General features: G+C 35.9%; 2 protein-coding genes across 2 annotated transcripts; one reads left to right on the forward strand and one right to left on the reverse strand.

Annotated features, from left to right (window-relative positions):
• Positions 1-1,128: 1,128 nt before the first annotated feature.
• LOC131649112 (ABC transporter B family member 6) lies at positions 1,129-10,501 on the forward strand. The gene is made up of 11 exons (XM_058918854.1): positions 1,129-1,861; positions 3,345-3,399; positions 3,484-3,659; positions 3,752-3,952; positions 4,984-5,243; positions 5,318-5,628; positions 5,729-5,949; positions 6,035-6,375; positions 6,656-7,443; positions 7,860-8,101; positions 8,405-10,501. The coding sequence occupies exons 1-11, from the start codon at positions 1,496-1,498 to the stop codon at positions 9,632-9,634; spliced, it is 4,191 nt and encodes a 1,396-aa protein (XP_058774837.1). The 5' UTR covers positions 1,129-1,495; the 3' UTR covers positions 9,635-10,501.
• Positions 10,502-10,531: 30 nt separating this feature from the next.
• LOC131649113 (photosynthetic NDH subunit of lumenal location 1, chloroplastic-like) lies at positions 10,532-11,873 on the reverse strand. Its single transcript, XM_058918855.1, has 6 exons — positions 11,552-11,873; positions 11,408-11,481; positions 11,213-11,335; positions 11,055-11,126; positions 10,850-10,946; positions 10,532-10,769 (listed from the first exon to the last, which is right to left on the reverse strand). Exons 1-6 carry the CDS (start codon positions 11,784-11,786, stop codon positions 10,666-10,668), a joined length of 705 nt encoding a protein of 234 aa, XP_058774838.1. The 5' UTR covers positions 11,787-11,873; the 3' UTR covers positions 10,532-10,665.
• Between the last annotated feature and the right edge of the window lie 2,776 nt (positions 11,874-14,649).

Genomic DNA, 14,649 nt, shown 5'->3' on the forward strand with positions numbered 1-14,649 from the left:
TTTTTACAAAAGAGGTAAACAAGTCTATTTTCACTTCTTATATACTGCAATGATCTTGAAGTAAATATTCTTTTAGATTTAATGAGTTCTAAAAATTATAAAAACTAGTATTTACTAGCTACAAGTTTCAGTACTTCAGTGCTGACAAATGATAATTTGTTTCCTAGTTCCAACAATACAATACTCCAAATTTAGAGATATTTTGCTATTATTTATCTATGACTTTTTTTCACCAGAAAATAAATGAATGAAAATTAATTTGAACTTGGGCTATGGGTGCAAAACTATTTTTTCAGGGGGTTCAAAATAAAATAAAATAGAGATATTGGTGCAATATTTTAAAATCCAAGGGGTTCAATTGAACCCCCTCATTATACTCTCCCTCCGCCACTGTACGCAAATGTAAAAAAGTATTTTCAGAAGTACATCTATAAAAATAGAGAGACATTTTTAGAAGCACACATGATAGATATGAGATCCAAGTGATGAAATAAGAGTTTTTCAATATTTAGAGTATTTGTCAATGAAAACTATAATTGACAAACAAATTCTTAAAATTAACCTATTCTAAAATAATAATTTTTTAGTCAAAAAAGTTTCTTTCCTATTAATTAGGATACTAAATTTGTTGTCTATTATAATTCTATCAAATTTGAAAAATTAATATCTAGAGTTGGGCGTTGAAGAAATTCAATTTATAAATTTTTTTTTTACATATTTGATTTTTTAACATATATATTTAAACACACAAAATTAATATTTTCCGTACTAAAGTTAATTATGATAAAAATAATATTATAATCCAAAAAAAAGAAACACTAAAATTTAAATAAAACCAGCGCTACAGGCGGAAAAAAGTGAAAGCAAACAGATGAAATGAACTGGCACGACAAAAAAGCGTCTCCCAATTCCAAACAACAAAAAACAATCAAGTCGCCATTTTTTAATCATTTCATTTTTATCAACAATAAATCAATATCGTTACTTAATTAGTTATTTAACCATTTTTAATCACGCACGTGTCACTCCAACGACTCTCAAAGGGCCTAAACGTAATTTCCTCAAACATCTTCCAGCTGTTCGAACTTTTACTAAAATACCCTTCCTTCATTTTCCAGCTCTGCGTTCTGTGCTGTTGTTCTTTTCATCACAGTTTCACAGCACACGCTCGCTCACACTTTCTAATTATTTCCTTCCAAACACTAAATTTTCATTTTTCTATTTTCTTAGAATTTTAGAAGATAAAAAAAAAAGAGAGAGAAATTTCAATTTCAGTTTCAGTTTCAGTTTCAATTTCAAGTTGAAGAATCGTAGAAGGAAGGGTTTGGTTGACCGAGTCAACCCACGCGCCGCCACCTTTCTAACGGAACCACTACGGTGGAGTTTGTTACGATGTCGTTTCACGAAGAGATGAAGTAGTTACCGGCGGGATCTGATTCTGATTCTGATTCAGTTGAGAAAGGTTTTTCGATTTCGCTGCTGACTAGTATCGGAGATGATGGTATCGCGGGGGCTTTTCGGGTGGTCTCCACCTCATGTTCAACCTTTAACGCCGGTGTCTGAGGTTTCTGAGCCGCCGGAGTCGCCGTCTCCGTATATGGATATCGGAGGAGAGACTTCCGCGTCGCAGCAAATGGAGGCGGAGGAGGAGATGGAAGAGATGGAGGATATTGAGCCGCCGCCTGCTGCGGTTCCTTTCTCTGGTCTCTTTGCTTGTGCTGATAAGTTTGATTGGTTTCTTATGGTGGTTGGCTCTATCGCTGCGGCGGCTCATGGTACTGCTCTTGTTGTTTACTTGCACTACTTTGCTAAAGTTATTCAGGTTCCTCAGCAGGAGGATCAGTTTCATAGGTTCAAGGAGGTTAGGTTTCGTTTCATTTTCTAACTATGTGCTTAACTTTTTCTTTCTTGGTTTTAATTAGTTGGCGAAACGAAACTTGTTTATACTGTTCTATTAGTTTTGTAGCTTTATGACCTTTGGTTGCATTGCTGTGTAGCTTGATGTAATTGAACTGTTGGTTTTTCATGAAAACTAGCTTGACCATACAATATGTAATAAATATACTTAGATTATTGATTTAGTCATCAATACTTTTGTTGCTTTATTAATTGGATTGTGATACTGGAGATTGTTTTGTTGGTCTTCTAAAGTTAGTTAAGTGTTAAGAAAATGGAGAATCGGAGAGTGAGAAGGATTCGGGGTGAGGGTGTGAATGTATGGAGCTAGGCCTTTATTGGTGGTTGGGTGTGAGATGTGCAGCTCTTACGTATCATCTAACGAGCTCGCCTTTTCTCTAGCCTCTCTCATACCATAGCTTATGGTAGGATATTGGCATTGGAAACAGTTGGGTTTAGTGTTACCTGGAGCGATTGAGGTTAATTGTTTCTCTAGCCTCTCACTAGGTAATTGATGTTTGAGCAATGGATGTGATCAATCAAGGACCGTTGGATCAATCAGGGTATTACAATCATTATTGTATCAATAATAAACCCCAATATTGGGAAATATATCAAATTAAGTTTCTATACTAGCTAAACAACAAGCCAAGCATTGATTCAACCTAGGACTGTAAGATGAGTGCTAAATATAACGAAACATTTTCCTCACGAACTTCACGGATGGTTGACGTGTGTATGTGAATTAAAAGAGAATCATATAGTTATCTCCTATTTTGGGGGAAATCATAGAGGGGTAAGATTGAAATGATCCAATCATATTTGCTGGCCGTGATTCAACATTTCGTAATAACAATCATTTCCCATACCGTAAAAAAAAAAAAGACCAAAATATACCTCGGACTTGGATAGAAAAATACGTAATTATGAGTTTATGACCAAATATAGCCTTGAAATATTACAATCATTATCGTATCTCTAGTGGACCCTAATATTGAATTGCAACAAACCTTATCTTTAAGCATAGACTTTGTTGATGTTTTTCTCTATGGATGTGATCAAACACGGACCATTGAATCAATCAGGATATTACAATTTCTCGTATTGCTGGTAAACCGTAATCTCATTACACTAGTACTCAACATTTTAGAAGCACATAGAACTCAGTTGTTGTCTGCAACTGCACAGACAACAATTATGTTGAAGGAAAATAGCGACTTTATTTAAAACATTTTGACCTACAACGGGCTACAGATTATGTTTTAAAACCTGGTCCATGGTTCAACTCGTTAATTAGTACTCAAACTGGATGACATTACAACTACAGGTTTAATATATTCTGTAGGATACCCAGTTCATAACAATTATTCTGTAGGACCAATTGTTTGTGTGACTGATGTAAAAAATTGACTTATACTTACTTACCCTTGTTGTTGATTCTTTTGCAGCTTGCTTTGACCATTGTTTATATTGCTGGTGGTGTTTTTGTTGCTGGTTGGATTGGTAAGTTAATCATGAAGAATGCTTCTTTATTAGATGTTGAATCTAAGTTTCCTGCAGTACTGATTTTTCTTTCTTGTTTAATAGAGGTTTCATGCTGGATTCTTACCGGGGAACGACAGACAGCAGTCATCAGATCAAAATATGTTAGAGTGTTACTTAACCAAGATATGAGTTTCTTTGATACTTACGGGAATAATGGAGACATTGTGAGTCAAGTATTGAGTGATGTCCTGCTCATTCAGTCTGCTCTCAGTGAAAAAGTATGTTTTACTCTCTGCAAATTTATTATTTGTGGTTAATATCGCGACGCATGCATCTCAGACAATATGTTTTTTGACTTTTAATGATACAGGTCGGGAATTATGTTCATAATATGGCTACATTCTTCAGTGGTCTTGTTATTGCTTTTATCAATTGTTGGCAGATTGCATTGATAACATTAGCTACAGGTCCATTTATTGTTGCTGCAGGAGGAATATCAAATATATTCCTTCACAGGCTTGCTGAGAATATCCAAGATGCATATGCAGAAGCAGCCAGTATTGCTGAACAGGTTATTTATTGCTTATTTTATTTATTTATTATTGCATTGAACCAATGATATGCTTGATACATACATTCTATATATCATTCCAATGGTGGATATTGATTGACTTGATTTTAATATGAACTTGTGAAAAATAGAAATCAAAGTGTTCTGAATGTGCTTGAGTGAGTAAAGCACTCAGCATCCATAATATTTATACACTATATAATTAATTACATATTATGTTTACAAGGAGAAATAAATAATAGTCCAACTTCCTAAATGCATGAATCTAAATATACATGAACCTAAAACTTAAATGCTCTTTTTAATGGAAAACATACAATGTATTTTTTCTATTTCCAACAGAACTGAAAGAAAAAATTGAAATCTGTTCGAAAAGTCTTCGGTATCATGTATGTGGTTCTGTGATTTTCTAATAATATTCATGCTTCATGGGTAGTATACTTTGTGACTGGGCATCTAGAGGGAAGTTTTGAAAGAAGTTTTTGATTGAATAAGATTTTATCTTTTTTCTTCTGTGTGTTATGGAAATTCATGATGATCTGTGAAATGAGATGCTCCTGGATTTCTGCCGGTTATTTTCGGCTTGTAATCATGGATTGAATAATGTTCTCCCAGCAGTCCTTTTTTATGCACCTCTATAACCTATTTAATGGTGAAAGAAGGAGATATTTCTCTCATGCCTTTTTATAGCATAAATGGGAGGGTGTAGGGTTAGCTGTAAGAAGAAGGATATTGAAAAAGAGTGCTCTGATTAAGTTGCCACAAAGATATATTGAAATTATTAATATCTTTGGTTGATACTTTTATTCGTCTACATGGTTCATTGAATCCATAGTTAGTTTATTATACACAGAATAGGTTTGAGATTTACTCTGGTCGGAGAAAATTTATTTATTTAACTGTTAGGTTGTTTTACTGTGTTATTCTTTGATGATTTGATTTTGGCGAAGTGGAAATAATGGCGAGTTCTCTTTATTTGATGAATTATTCAAGTACCTTCGGTTCTGACTGAATAATTTCTTGTCACGCAGGCAGTCTCCTATATACGGACATTGTCTGCATTTACAAATGAAACATTGGCTAAATATTCATATGCAACGTCACTGCAAGCAACTCTTAGATATGGTATATTAATAAGTCTTGTTCAAGGGCTTGGACTTGGATTTACATATGGGCTTGCAATATGTTCTTGTGCGTTACAACTATGGGTTGGTAGGTTCTTGGTTATGCACGGAAAAGCTCATGGTGGGGAAATTATAACAGCTCTGTTTGCAGTGATTCTAAGTGGCTTGTAAGCATCATTACTAACTTCTATATTTTATTATTTCTCTATATTTCACTTACCATTTTTGTTACTTATTTAAGGGGATTAAACCAAGCGGCGACAAATTTCTACTCATTTGATCAAGGGAGAATAGCTGCCTATAGACTATACGAGATGATAAGCCGGTCATCCTCATCTTCTGATCACGATGGAAGTGCTCCTGTGGCTGTGCAAGGAAATATAGAGTTTAGGAATGTTTACTTCAGTTATCTTTCACGCCCTGAAATCCCTATATTAAGTGGGTTTTATCTCACAGTTCCTGCTAAGAAAACTGTGGCACTTGTTGGCAGAAATGGATCTGGAAAAAGTAGTATTATTCCACTCATGGAGCGGTTCTATGATCCAACATTAGGTATTTGTTTTCCCTTCACAGTGCATATTAATGGTATCTCATTCAAACCATTCTCTTTGTCATTTCAGATTTAAATTGATTTACCAATCTGTGGTTTCAGGAGAAGTTCTTTTAGATGGTGAAAACATCAAGAATTTGAAACTGGAATGGTTGAGGAGTCAAATAGGACTGGTCACTCAGGAACCTGCTTTGCTCAGTTTGAGTATAAGAGACAACATTGCATATGGGAGGGATACTACCGCCGATCAAATTGAAGAGGCAGCTAAAATAGCTCACGCACATACCTTTATCAGTTCATTGGATAAAGGTTATGATACACAGGTGAAGCTTGATTGACCTGATCAAATGAAGCCTATGTTTTTTTTTTTTTTTTTTTTGTATTTTAATTATTTCCTCTGTCTTTCAGATTGGCAGGGCTGGTTTAACTTTGACAGAAGAACAGAAAATAAAGCTTTCTATTGCAAGAGCTGTGCTTCTAAATCCATCCATTCTCTTACTTGATGAGGTTACTGGTGGACTTGATTTTGAGGCTGAGAGGTCTGTTCAGGAGGCTCTGGATCTCCTTATGCTGGGGCGCTCAACAATAATAATTGCTCGAAGGCTTAGTCTCATAAAGAACGCTGATTATATAGCTGTTATGGAGGAAGGTCAACTTGTTGAAATGGGTACTCATGATGAGTTATTGACCCTGGGTGGCTTATATGCAGAGCTTCTTCGATGTGAAGAGGCCACAAAACTTCCAAAGAGGTCTAGTACTGCATGCTTTCATGCTTCTTCCTTTGCTTTGCCTATTATTTCTGTTTATGGAAAACATAAATAGCTCTTCTAAAAACAGATATTGTGATAGTAGAAAGTGACATCTGCGATAAGAATGATTTAATATAATTATAATTAAATAATCATTATGCTATTTTTTGATCATCTGAATACTAAATAACTCAAATTTTAATATTTATCATGTTCTTAATAATCTGACTTTTCAAAAGTGATATAGGAAATCAATTTGTATTTTTTTATTGTCATGCAGAATGCCTGCTCGCAACTATAAGAAGACTGCAGCTTTCCAAATAGAGAAAGATTCTTCAGAGAGTCATAGCTGCAAAGAACCATCATCCCCTAGAATGATGAAGTCTCCCTCTCTTCAAAGAATTTCTACTGTATTTCGGCCTCCAGATGGTTTCTTTAACTTACAAGAATCACCACATGTGCAGAGTCCACCACCTGAGAAGATGATGGAAAATGGCCAGTCTCTGGATTCAACAGAGAAAGAGCCATCAATTAAAAGGCAGGATAGCTTTGAAATGAGACTTCCTGAGTTACCCAAGATTGATGTTCACTCAGTGCATCGACAAACATCAAATGGTTCTGACCCTGAATCCCCTATTTCACCTCTTTTAACATCTGATCCTAAAAATGAACGCTCCCATTCCCAAACATTTAGCAGACCAGATAGTTATTCTGATGAATTTTCAGTGAAAATGAACGAAACAAAGGATTCACGGCATCGGCATCAACCCTCATTTTGGAGACTGGCAGAACTTAGTTTTGCTGAGTGGCTTTATGCTGTGTTAGGAAGCATAGGTGCTGCAATTTTTGGTGCGTTCAATCCCCTTCTTGCTTATGTTATTGGTCTAGTGGTGACAACCTACTACAGAATTGATGGAACTCATCACTTACGAGGCGAGATTGACAAGTGGTGCTTGATCATTGCCTGCATGGGTATTGTAACAGTTGTTGCCAACTTTTTACAGCATTTCTACTTTGGTATAATGGGGGAGAAAATGACCGAAAGAGTCAGGAGAATGATGTTCTCAGGTGCGCATGTTTGGAATATCCAGTAACCACCCTTATATATTAAATTTGAATTTTGATTCTCATGAAGTCAGTCACACTCTCATTTCTCTTGAGGTCATGAGTCAATTTAATTTTCCGACACATAATTACATATTGGACTTTCCATGAATAAAATCAAGTTGGTTCTTAGACGGTTTTGATTGATTTATTTGATTAACATTTTTGGGGAACAATGAATATAATGGGGTCGTTGTAAATAAGTTTTAAAATATTCTAAAATAACTGTTATCAGTAAAGTTAAACTGTTACTATATATTTTAATTTGATTTGTTATATTTGGCAAAATTGTCTAAACATTGCACAAGATACTTGTTAGTCTTTTTTAGAGCAATTTGCACTTGTGAGTCTTACCTAAATCTGTTTAAATAACATTGCAGCCATGCTACGTAATGAAATTGGATGGTACGATGAAGAGGAAAACAGTGCCGACAATTTATCCATGCGTTTAGCCAATGATGCTACTTTTGTGAGAGCTGCTTTCAGTAACCGGCTTTCCATATTTATACAGGACATTGCGGCAATTATTGTTGCTTTTCTCATTGGTGTTTTGCTGCACTGGAGAATAGCTCTCGTGGCTTTGGCAACACTTCCGGTTCTCTGTGTTTCTGCTATTGCCCAGGTATGCATCTACCCTTTTGGTTTTGCCATCTATGATCTATTATTCTCTAATGTTTAGTTTGAACTTTTATTTCTCTTTTTCAGTTTGTGGAAATTATGCAAGTCATCTTGAAATTCGTTGTCATTTATGGAAATTCTCATTTATGTTGATTTGTGTTCATTGTTTACTTTCAATTACTAAAAAACTATTGGACACGTTGTTACTATATATGTGTGTATGGCTTAACAATGCCAGCTCAACGTACTGAATTTGTTAATTTGCTTTTATCATTTGCATCTGAGGCAGTTTCTTTGAAAATTGCAGAAATTGTGGCTTGCTGGTTTTTCAAGGGGCATACAGGAAATGCACCGAAAAGCATCTTTGGTTCTTGAAGATGCGGTTAGAAATATTTACACGGTTGTTGCATTTTGTGCTGGTAATAAGGTAATGGAGCTCTACAGGCTGCAGTTAAATAAAATATTTAAGCAGAGCTTTCTCCATGGATTGGCTATTGGTTTTGCATTTGGCTTTTCACAGTTTCTACTTTTTGCTTGTAATGCCCTTCTACTCTGGTACACTGCAATATGTATAAAAAAAAGTTATGTAGATGCACCTACTGCCCTCAAGGAGTACATTGTTTTTTCATTTGCTACATTTGCACTTGTGGAGCCTTTTGGATTGGCTCCATACATACTCAAGCGACGTAAATCTCTCATTTCAGTGTTTGAAATTATAGATCGGGTGCCTAAAATTGACCCTGATGAAAGCTCAGCCTTGAAGCCACCCAATGTATATGGAAGCATTGAGTTGAAAAATGTTGATTTTTGTTATCCTACTCGGCCAGAAGTGCTGGTGTTAAGCAATTTCAGTCTCAAAGTCAGTGGGGGTCAAACAATTGCTGTTGTGGGAGTTTCAGGGTCAGGAAAGAGCACTATAATATCATTGTTGGAGAGATATTATGATCCAGTTGCTGGCCAAGTTTTATTGGATGGGAGGGATTTGAAATCATATAATCTGAAATGGCTTAGGAGCCACCTTGGTTTGGTTCAGCAGGAACCTGTTATCTTCTCAACAACCATACGGGAAAACATCATATACGCCAGACATAATGCTAGTGAAGCTGAAATAAAAGAGGCCGCTAGAATAGCAAATGCTCATCATTTCATTAGTAGTTTGCCTCATGGTTATGACACCCATGTTGGAATGAGAGGTGTTGACTTAACTCCAGGACAGAAACAGAGAATTGCAATTGCTAGGGTAGTGTTGAAAAATGCTCCTATATTGTTGTTGGATGAAGCTAGCTCATCAATTGAATCAGAATCAAGCCGAGTAGTGCAAGAGGCTCTAGACACTCTAATAATGGGAAACAAGACCACTATTTTAATAGCTCACAGGGCTGCCATGATGAGGCATGTGGACAATATAGTTGTACTTAATGGAGGACGGATAGTGGAAGAGGGGACTCAGGATTCATTGATGGCTAAGAATGGTCTGTATGTCCGATTAATGCAACCTCATTTTGGTAAGGGTTTGCGTCAGCATCGGCTTCTTTAGAGTTGGAATATATGATGTGAGTAGTTGCAACCAATATTGGTTCATGAGAATTGTTGCATGCCCTGCTTGAGTTGAATCACTGATGATTGCTGCGCTTGCTGAAAATTTTAAATGTCCGGTGGAGATTCGTGTATGGCAAGAAAGGGAATGATGAAGCTTGGGCTAGCACTTCACATTGATAGGCATAGAAAGAGGATACTGTAGCAGGAAAGTGTAGATTTAGTGTTTGGTTTGAGGATTTTGGCTGTGGATGCTGAATTCTTTTGGAGACAAGCAGTTTAGACTTTAGACTAACACCATTGTCCCCATGGTATATTATTGATTTATTGTCCAATGACAGGAAGACGGTATCGACACAAGTTCTGCTGTTGTGACTCAGTTTTACTGGACTTCCTTTTCACTCAAAGTCTCTCAAGTGTGGATAATGAAATCATGAACCTATTCTTTAATGTATTTTTTGTTTGTATTTGTGAAAAATGTTGAAAATACAGTTCAAGAGTTGTAACTTCTGTACATAATTAGCTTTAGTTTATAGTCATTCCATCCAAAGCTGAAGTTGCAAGAGTCACAAGTTTTTTTGTTGTTGGTGGAGATGGGGCTTTTGTAATTGATGCAAATTTCCACGTGTATTTTGCCGAAAACAGACACTTATATTGTTTTTTTTTTTTTAAATTTCAATTTTGTTTTCAACTTGTCTACTTATATTAGCATATTAAAGTAAGCTGAGAATCACACTGCATTATTATCCTAGGAAGAAATAGGAGCTATACAAAGCATTAATGATCTGCTTCACCTTGACATCTATTTTGTATCAGATATTAAAGTTTCTTTGGTGAGTGTTTAGCTCACGACATTCTACTTCAATTCTCTGGGATTTCTCAAGTTTATTATATACATATGCAATGTATTACCAACTGGAAGAAATTTTGTATTTGTAGACAGATGATATCATTCCCTTGCAAAATTTTACATACATTTCAATCTTGATATATAGCCAAATTGGCACATGTCTCGCATGGTTCTGTAACATATCAAATGTCTATGAGCCTAAAGGAGTCTGCCACCACTTTAAGCTGATTGCGTACTTTTTTCCATCGCCTTTCATTGGCTCCAACAACCAATGTGTAGGACCTTCCTGTATCGAGTGAATGTTATAAGTTTGCATTAGAACATTTACATGGATATATCTAACATTTGAGATGGTAGATTACTTACCATTTCCTATGGCAAGTACTGTAAAGCAGGCACTACCATAATTTCGGGACGCAAGTTCAAATTCAACTGTATAGTAATGTTTTCCATCTATAGTCCGCTGCATTCACACAGAATTCAGAAATGGGTGTCAATTTGCATCGGCCATCTAAGAAATTCTTTCGGAAAAAAAAAAACAAATCGTAGAAGAAATGAAGTAAGAAGAAACCTCCTCCATGTTATATATTGTTGGTATTTGGTTTGGTGCAGTATATCTATGTTTCACCAAATCAGTTACAACCTACTTAAAATACAAAATGGTTATAATCAAGTATTAACTATAAGCTAAACTCTATTACATAAGGACATAATCTACATCATAATCACCTCTTCCATTGGACCCAAATCTCTAATATCTTTCTTCTCAGTTGGTATAAATCTCACCCTTACATTTTGTAACTGTAGATATCTGTCTTTGAATGCAGAATCATGAGCCCTGAAGTCAAATTCCTAGAAAGAAAAGATCACTCAGACAAACTTGTAGAAAATTATACTAATTGTTGAGATCAATATGATTCTTACTTTCCAATCCGAAGGATAAACGTAAGAATATCCGTCTGAATAGTCGACAAAAGCTCTATATCTGTCCGGTATTTCTACAAAAATAAGACTAATGGTCACTCCTCTAAGTATCACATATATGAACAAAGAAGTGAGAATAAATACCATCAGCAAAGAGTAATTTTGTTGGCTGCAAATTTGCTGCTAATGCTCCTATGCCCAACAGTAGAGGTCTTCTCAGGCTCTTACTTTCTGAACTTGAAGATGTTTCCATTGCACAAGAGACATTGTTGGAAGATGAAGTTGGAGTATTCCGAAGCAAACGATTTGAATGTGGCAAGTTTAGCTTATGGGATAAAGAGGGTGAAGTCCATGTTAAAGAGCAGGAAGAAAGTACCATAGTGAAGAGTGGTTTAGAGGTTGAGTTTTGAGATGGAATGAAATATTGGATAGATAGTAAGTAGAATTCAAACCACGTGATATGGTTTAGAAGCTTGTGGCCATGTGACCATGAAACATGTTTTTTTCTTCTCGTTTTCTTATGTTATTTGACATTGGATTGGATAATATCATATTTTTCGTTGTGTTTGAGAATTTCACCTGCCATTTTAGTCCCGACACCCCCACACTTTTCAATTATGACCAAAGTGCTCTTTTCACTATGTATCCCACTCAAAAGTTACATTTTGAGGAAAAAAATCACTCTCAAAGAATTAATAAAAAACAAAAAAAAAATCGATAGTCTATTTAAAAAACCCGGTAGAAATTTATTGATTTAGAAGAAAAAATTTGTGTTTTTATCGAATTTTTAGAAAATCGGTATAAATTTTTACGAGATTTTTTTTAAAAAATCCTGTAGGTGCCTCAATTTAACCGAATATTTACACAAATCTGGATATCAAAACCCTTAAAAAATTCGATAGTTCAAATCAACGTGCTCTCTTTATATGCGCTTGAGGTGGATGGTTCTTCTACAAATTTTATCCAGTTCTTCACCATTGACTTTATATGTTTTACTTATATGTTTTATTTAAACTTTTGAACTTTTAATCGAGTTATGTTATATACGACTGATTCATTCATTATATGTCATGTTATGTTACGTTAGGTTGTGTTTAAGATAAGATATGTTAAGTTATGCTTAGTTATAATATTGTGATGTTATTAGTGTAAAAAACATAGTAAAAAAATAAAATAAAACACTCTACTGATAACTAAAATTTTTAAAAACTCGATAAACACAAAAGACATATAAAATATTTTAATATATCCGATAACCCAATTGAGAGGCTTACGAGTTTTTTTAAAAATGGCTACAATTCCACACACACACCTACACACTCGCATACACACATATGAATTTGGAAGTGCATTTTTGGACGCACCATTTTTACACCAAAATAAATTTTAGGTGAGACGCACCCCGTTTTTTCCCAAAATTTAGTCTAGAAATGTATCTCTGGACACACTCCATCAAGGATTTTGCTTATTTAACAACTCAATGACAAATTTGAAAGTTCACTTTCAGATTTATCAAGCGAAAATTGAAAAAAAAAAGCCACCTTTGCACGTCAGTGAAAAATCTAAAAAATGCATTTTCGAATTTATCAAGCGAGAAATTTAATATAAACATTTGTTCCAAACTGGCCCAATAACTAGTCATTGGCCCAATCTACTCTTGCATCTAAGACGACCCAATAGTCTTGGCCCAATCAATTGAGAGCAGGGGAAGCCCCTTTACTCGCCCCTCTATCGAGGACACGCCTCCCTTTGGCCCGAGGACAACGTACCATCGTTGACCTCGACCAAACCCACACCTGTGCCAGCAGCAGGACATCTGCTCTACTCCTTTGTCCGCCTAACGGCTAGTTACGGGTAGCCTCTCAGGATTATTAAATATACTCCTAGAACCAAGGAAGTTACGCGTTTTGGGCCTCGATCCACGATCCAGCCTAAGACATGGACTAATGGCCATGCGTTGGGGGACACTATATAAACCCTCTTGTTTGAGAGAGTCAGGTAACAAAATTTCAAACCCTAGAAACATTCTCACATATATATGCTCCTACTTACTTGAACATTAGAGTGCCTTGTAGGTACACCCCATCCTCATCATCACCAATATTGTGCTCGAAGCCTCCGACCCACTTTTAGGTTCTGATCACCCTCCGGATCAACACCACTTTGCATGTTCTTCTTCTTCATAATCAAAGTTCCGCTTTCGCGAGTCTTTTAGGGTATCAGATCAAAGGATTGTAAGGAGGAGGAAAGGGTGCATATTGTTCTTCCTTATATTTTTCACCCAACTTCTTAACTTTCGATGTTTTCTCATTATATTTCTCAATTGTTATTGGTTTCTTATCAACATCTTTTTCTACATCCTTTCCTAGTTACTTTGCCCCGTATTATCAATAGAGCCCTCTAACTTTTTTCTGCTTCACAGTGTGATAACATTAGTATGCCCCTTTGAGTTCAGTTGCGGTTGGCTTGGAATTATTTCGGCAGGAGCAACAATAGCTACTTGCAGTTGGACCACTAAAGAGATATGTGTCTCTAGCATCTTATTGTGAGTGACCAGAATATCTAATTTATTAGCCAATTGCTTAATCATCTCATTAGTATGGATGTTTTAATTCATAAACTCCTTGTTTTGATGACTTTGAGATATGATGAAGTTCTCCATCATCCGTTCCAAGTTCAACTTTTTAGGAGCAGTAGAAGAAGTAGGGGCTCCTTTTTTTTCTCGAAAACCCGGGGAGTAACAAGTACAAGACTGGGTATAAATATATATGGCCTTATTGTTTTTGTAGGAGAAATTGGGGTGATTTTTCCATCCAGGGTTATATGTATTGGAAAACGAGTTTCCTTGCGCATAATTGGCATGGTCAAGGGTTGGTTCAGCTAATAGTTTACACTCAGCAGTGATGTATCCCAAGACTCTACAAATCTCACAAGTGTGAGTCATGGCAGCTACGGTAGCTGGTGGAGCGATGCTTAGGTTATCGATTTTCTGGGTAAGAGTATCGACCTTCGCGTTCATGTGATCGAAATTGCTAACTTCATACATCCCTCCTTTTGGTTGCATTTTCTCAACAGGAATGCATTCACTCCCATATTAGTAGTGGTTATGAGCCATACGTTTGATGAGTGCATAGGCATCATTGAAGGGTTTATTTATCAAGGCCCCTTACAACATCATCAACGGTAATCCTTGTGTTATAAAAGGACCATTGTAAAACATATGGATTATTAGCCACTTCTCT

Source organism: Vicia villosa, linkage group LG2 (assembly GCF_029867415.1).
Source record: "Vicia villosa cultivar HV-30 ecotype Madison, WI linkage group LG2, Vvil1.0, whole genome shotgun sequence".
Lineage (NCBI taxonomy): Eukaryota > Viridiplantae > Streptophyta > Magnoliopsida > Fabales > Fabaceae > Vicia > Vicia villosa.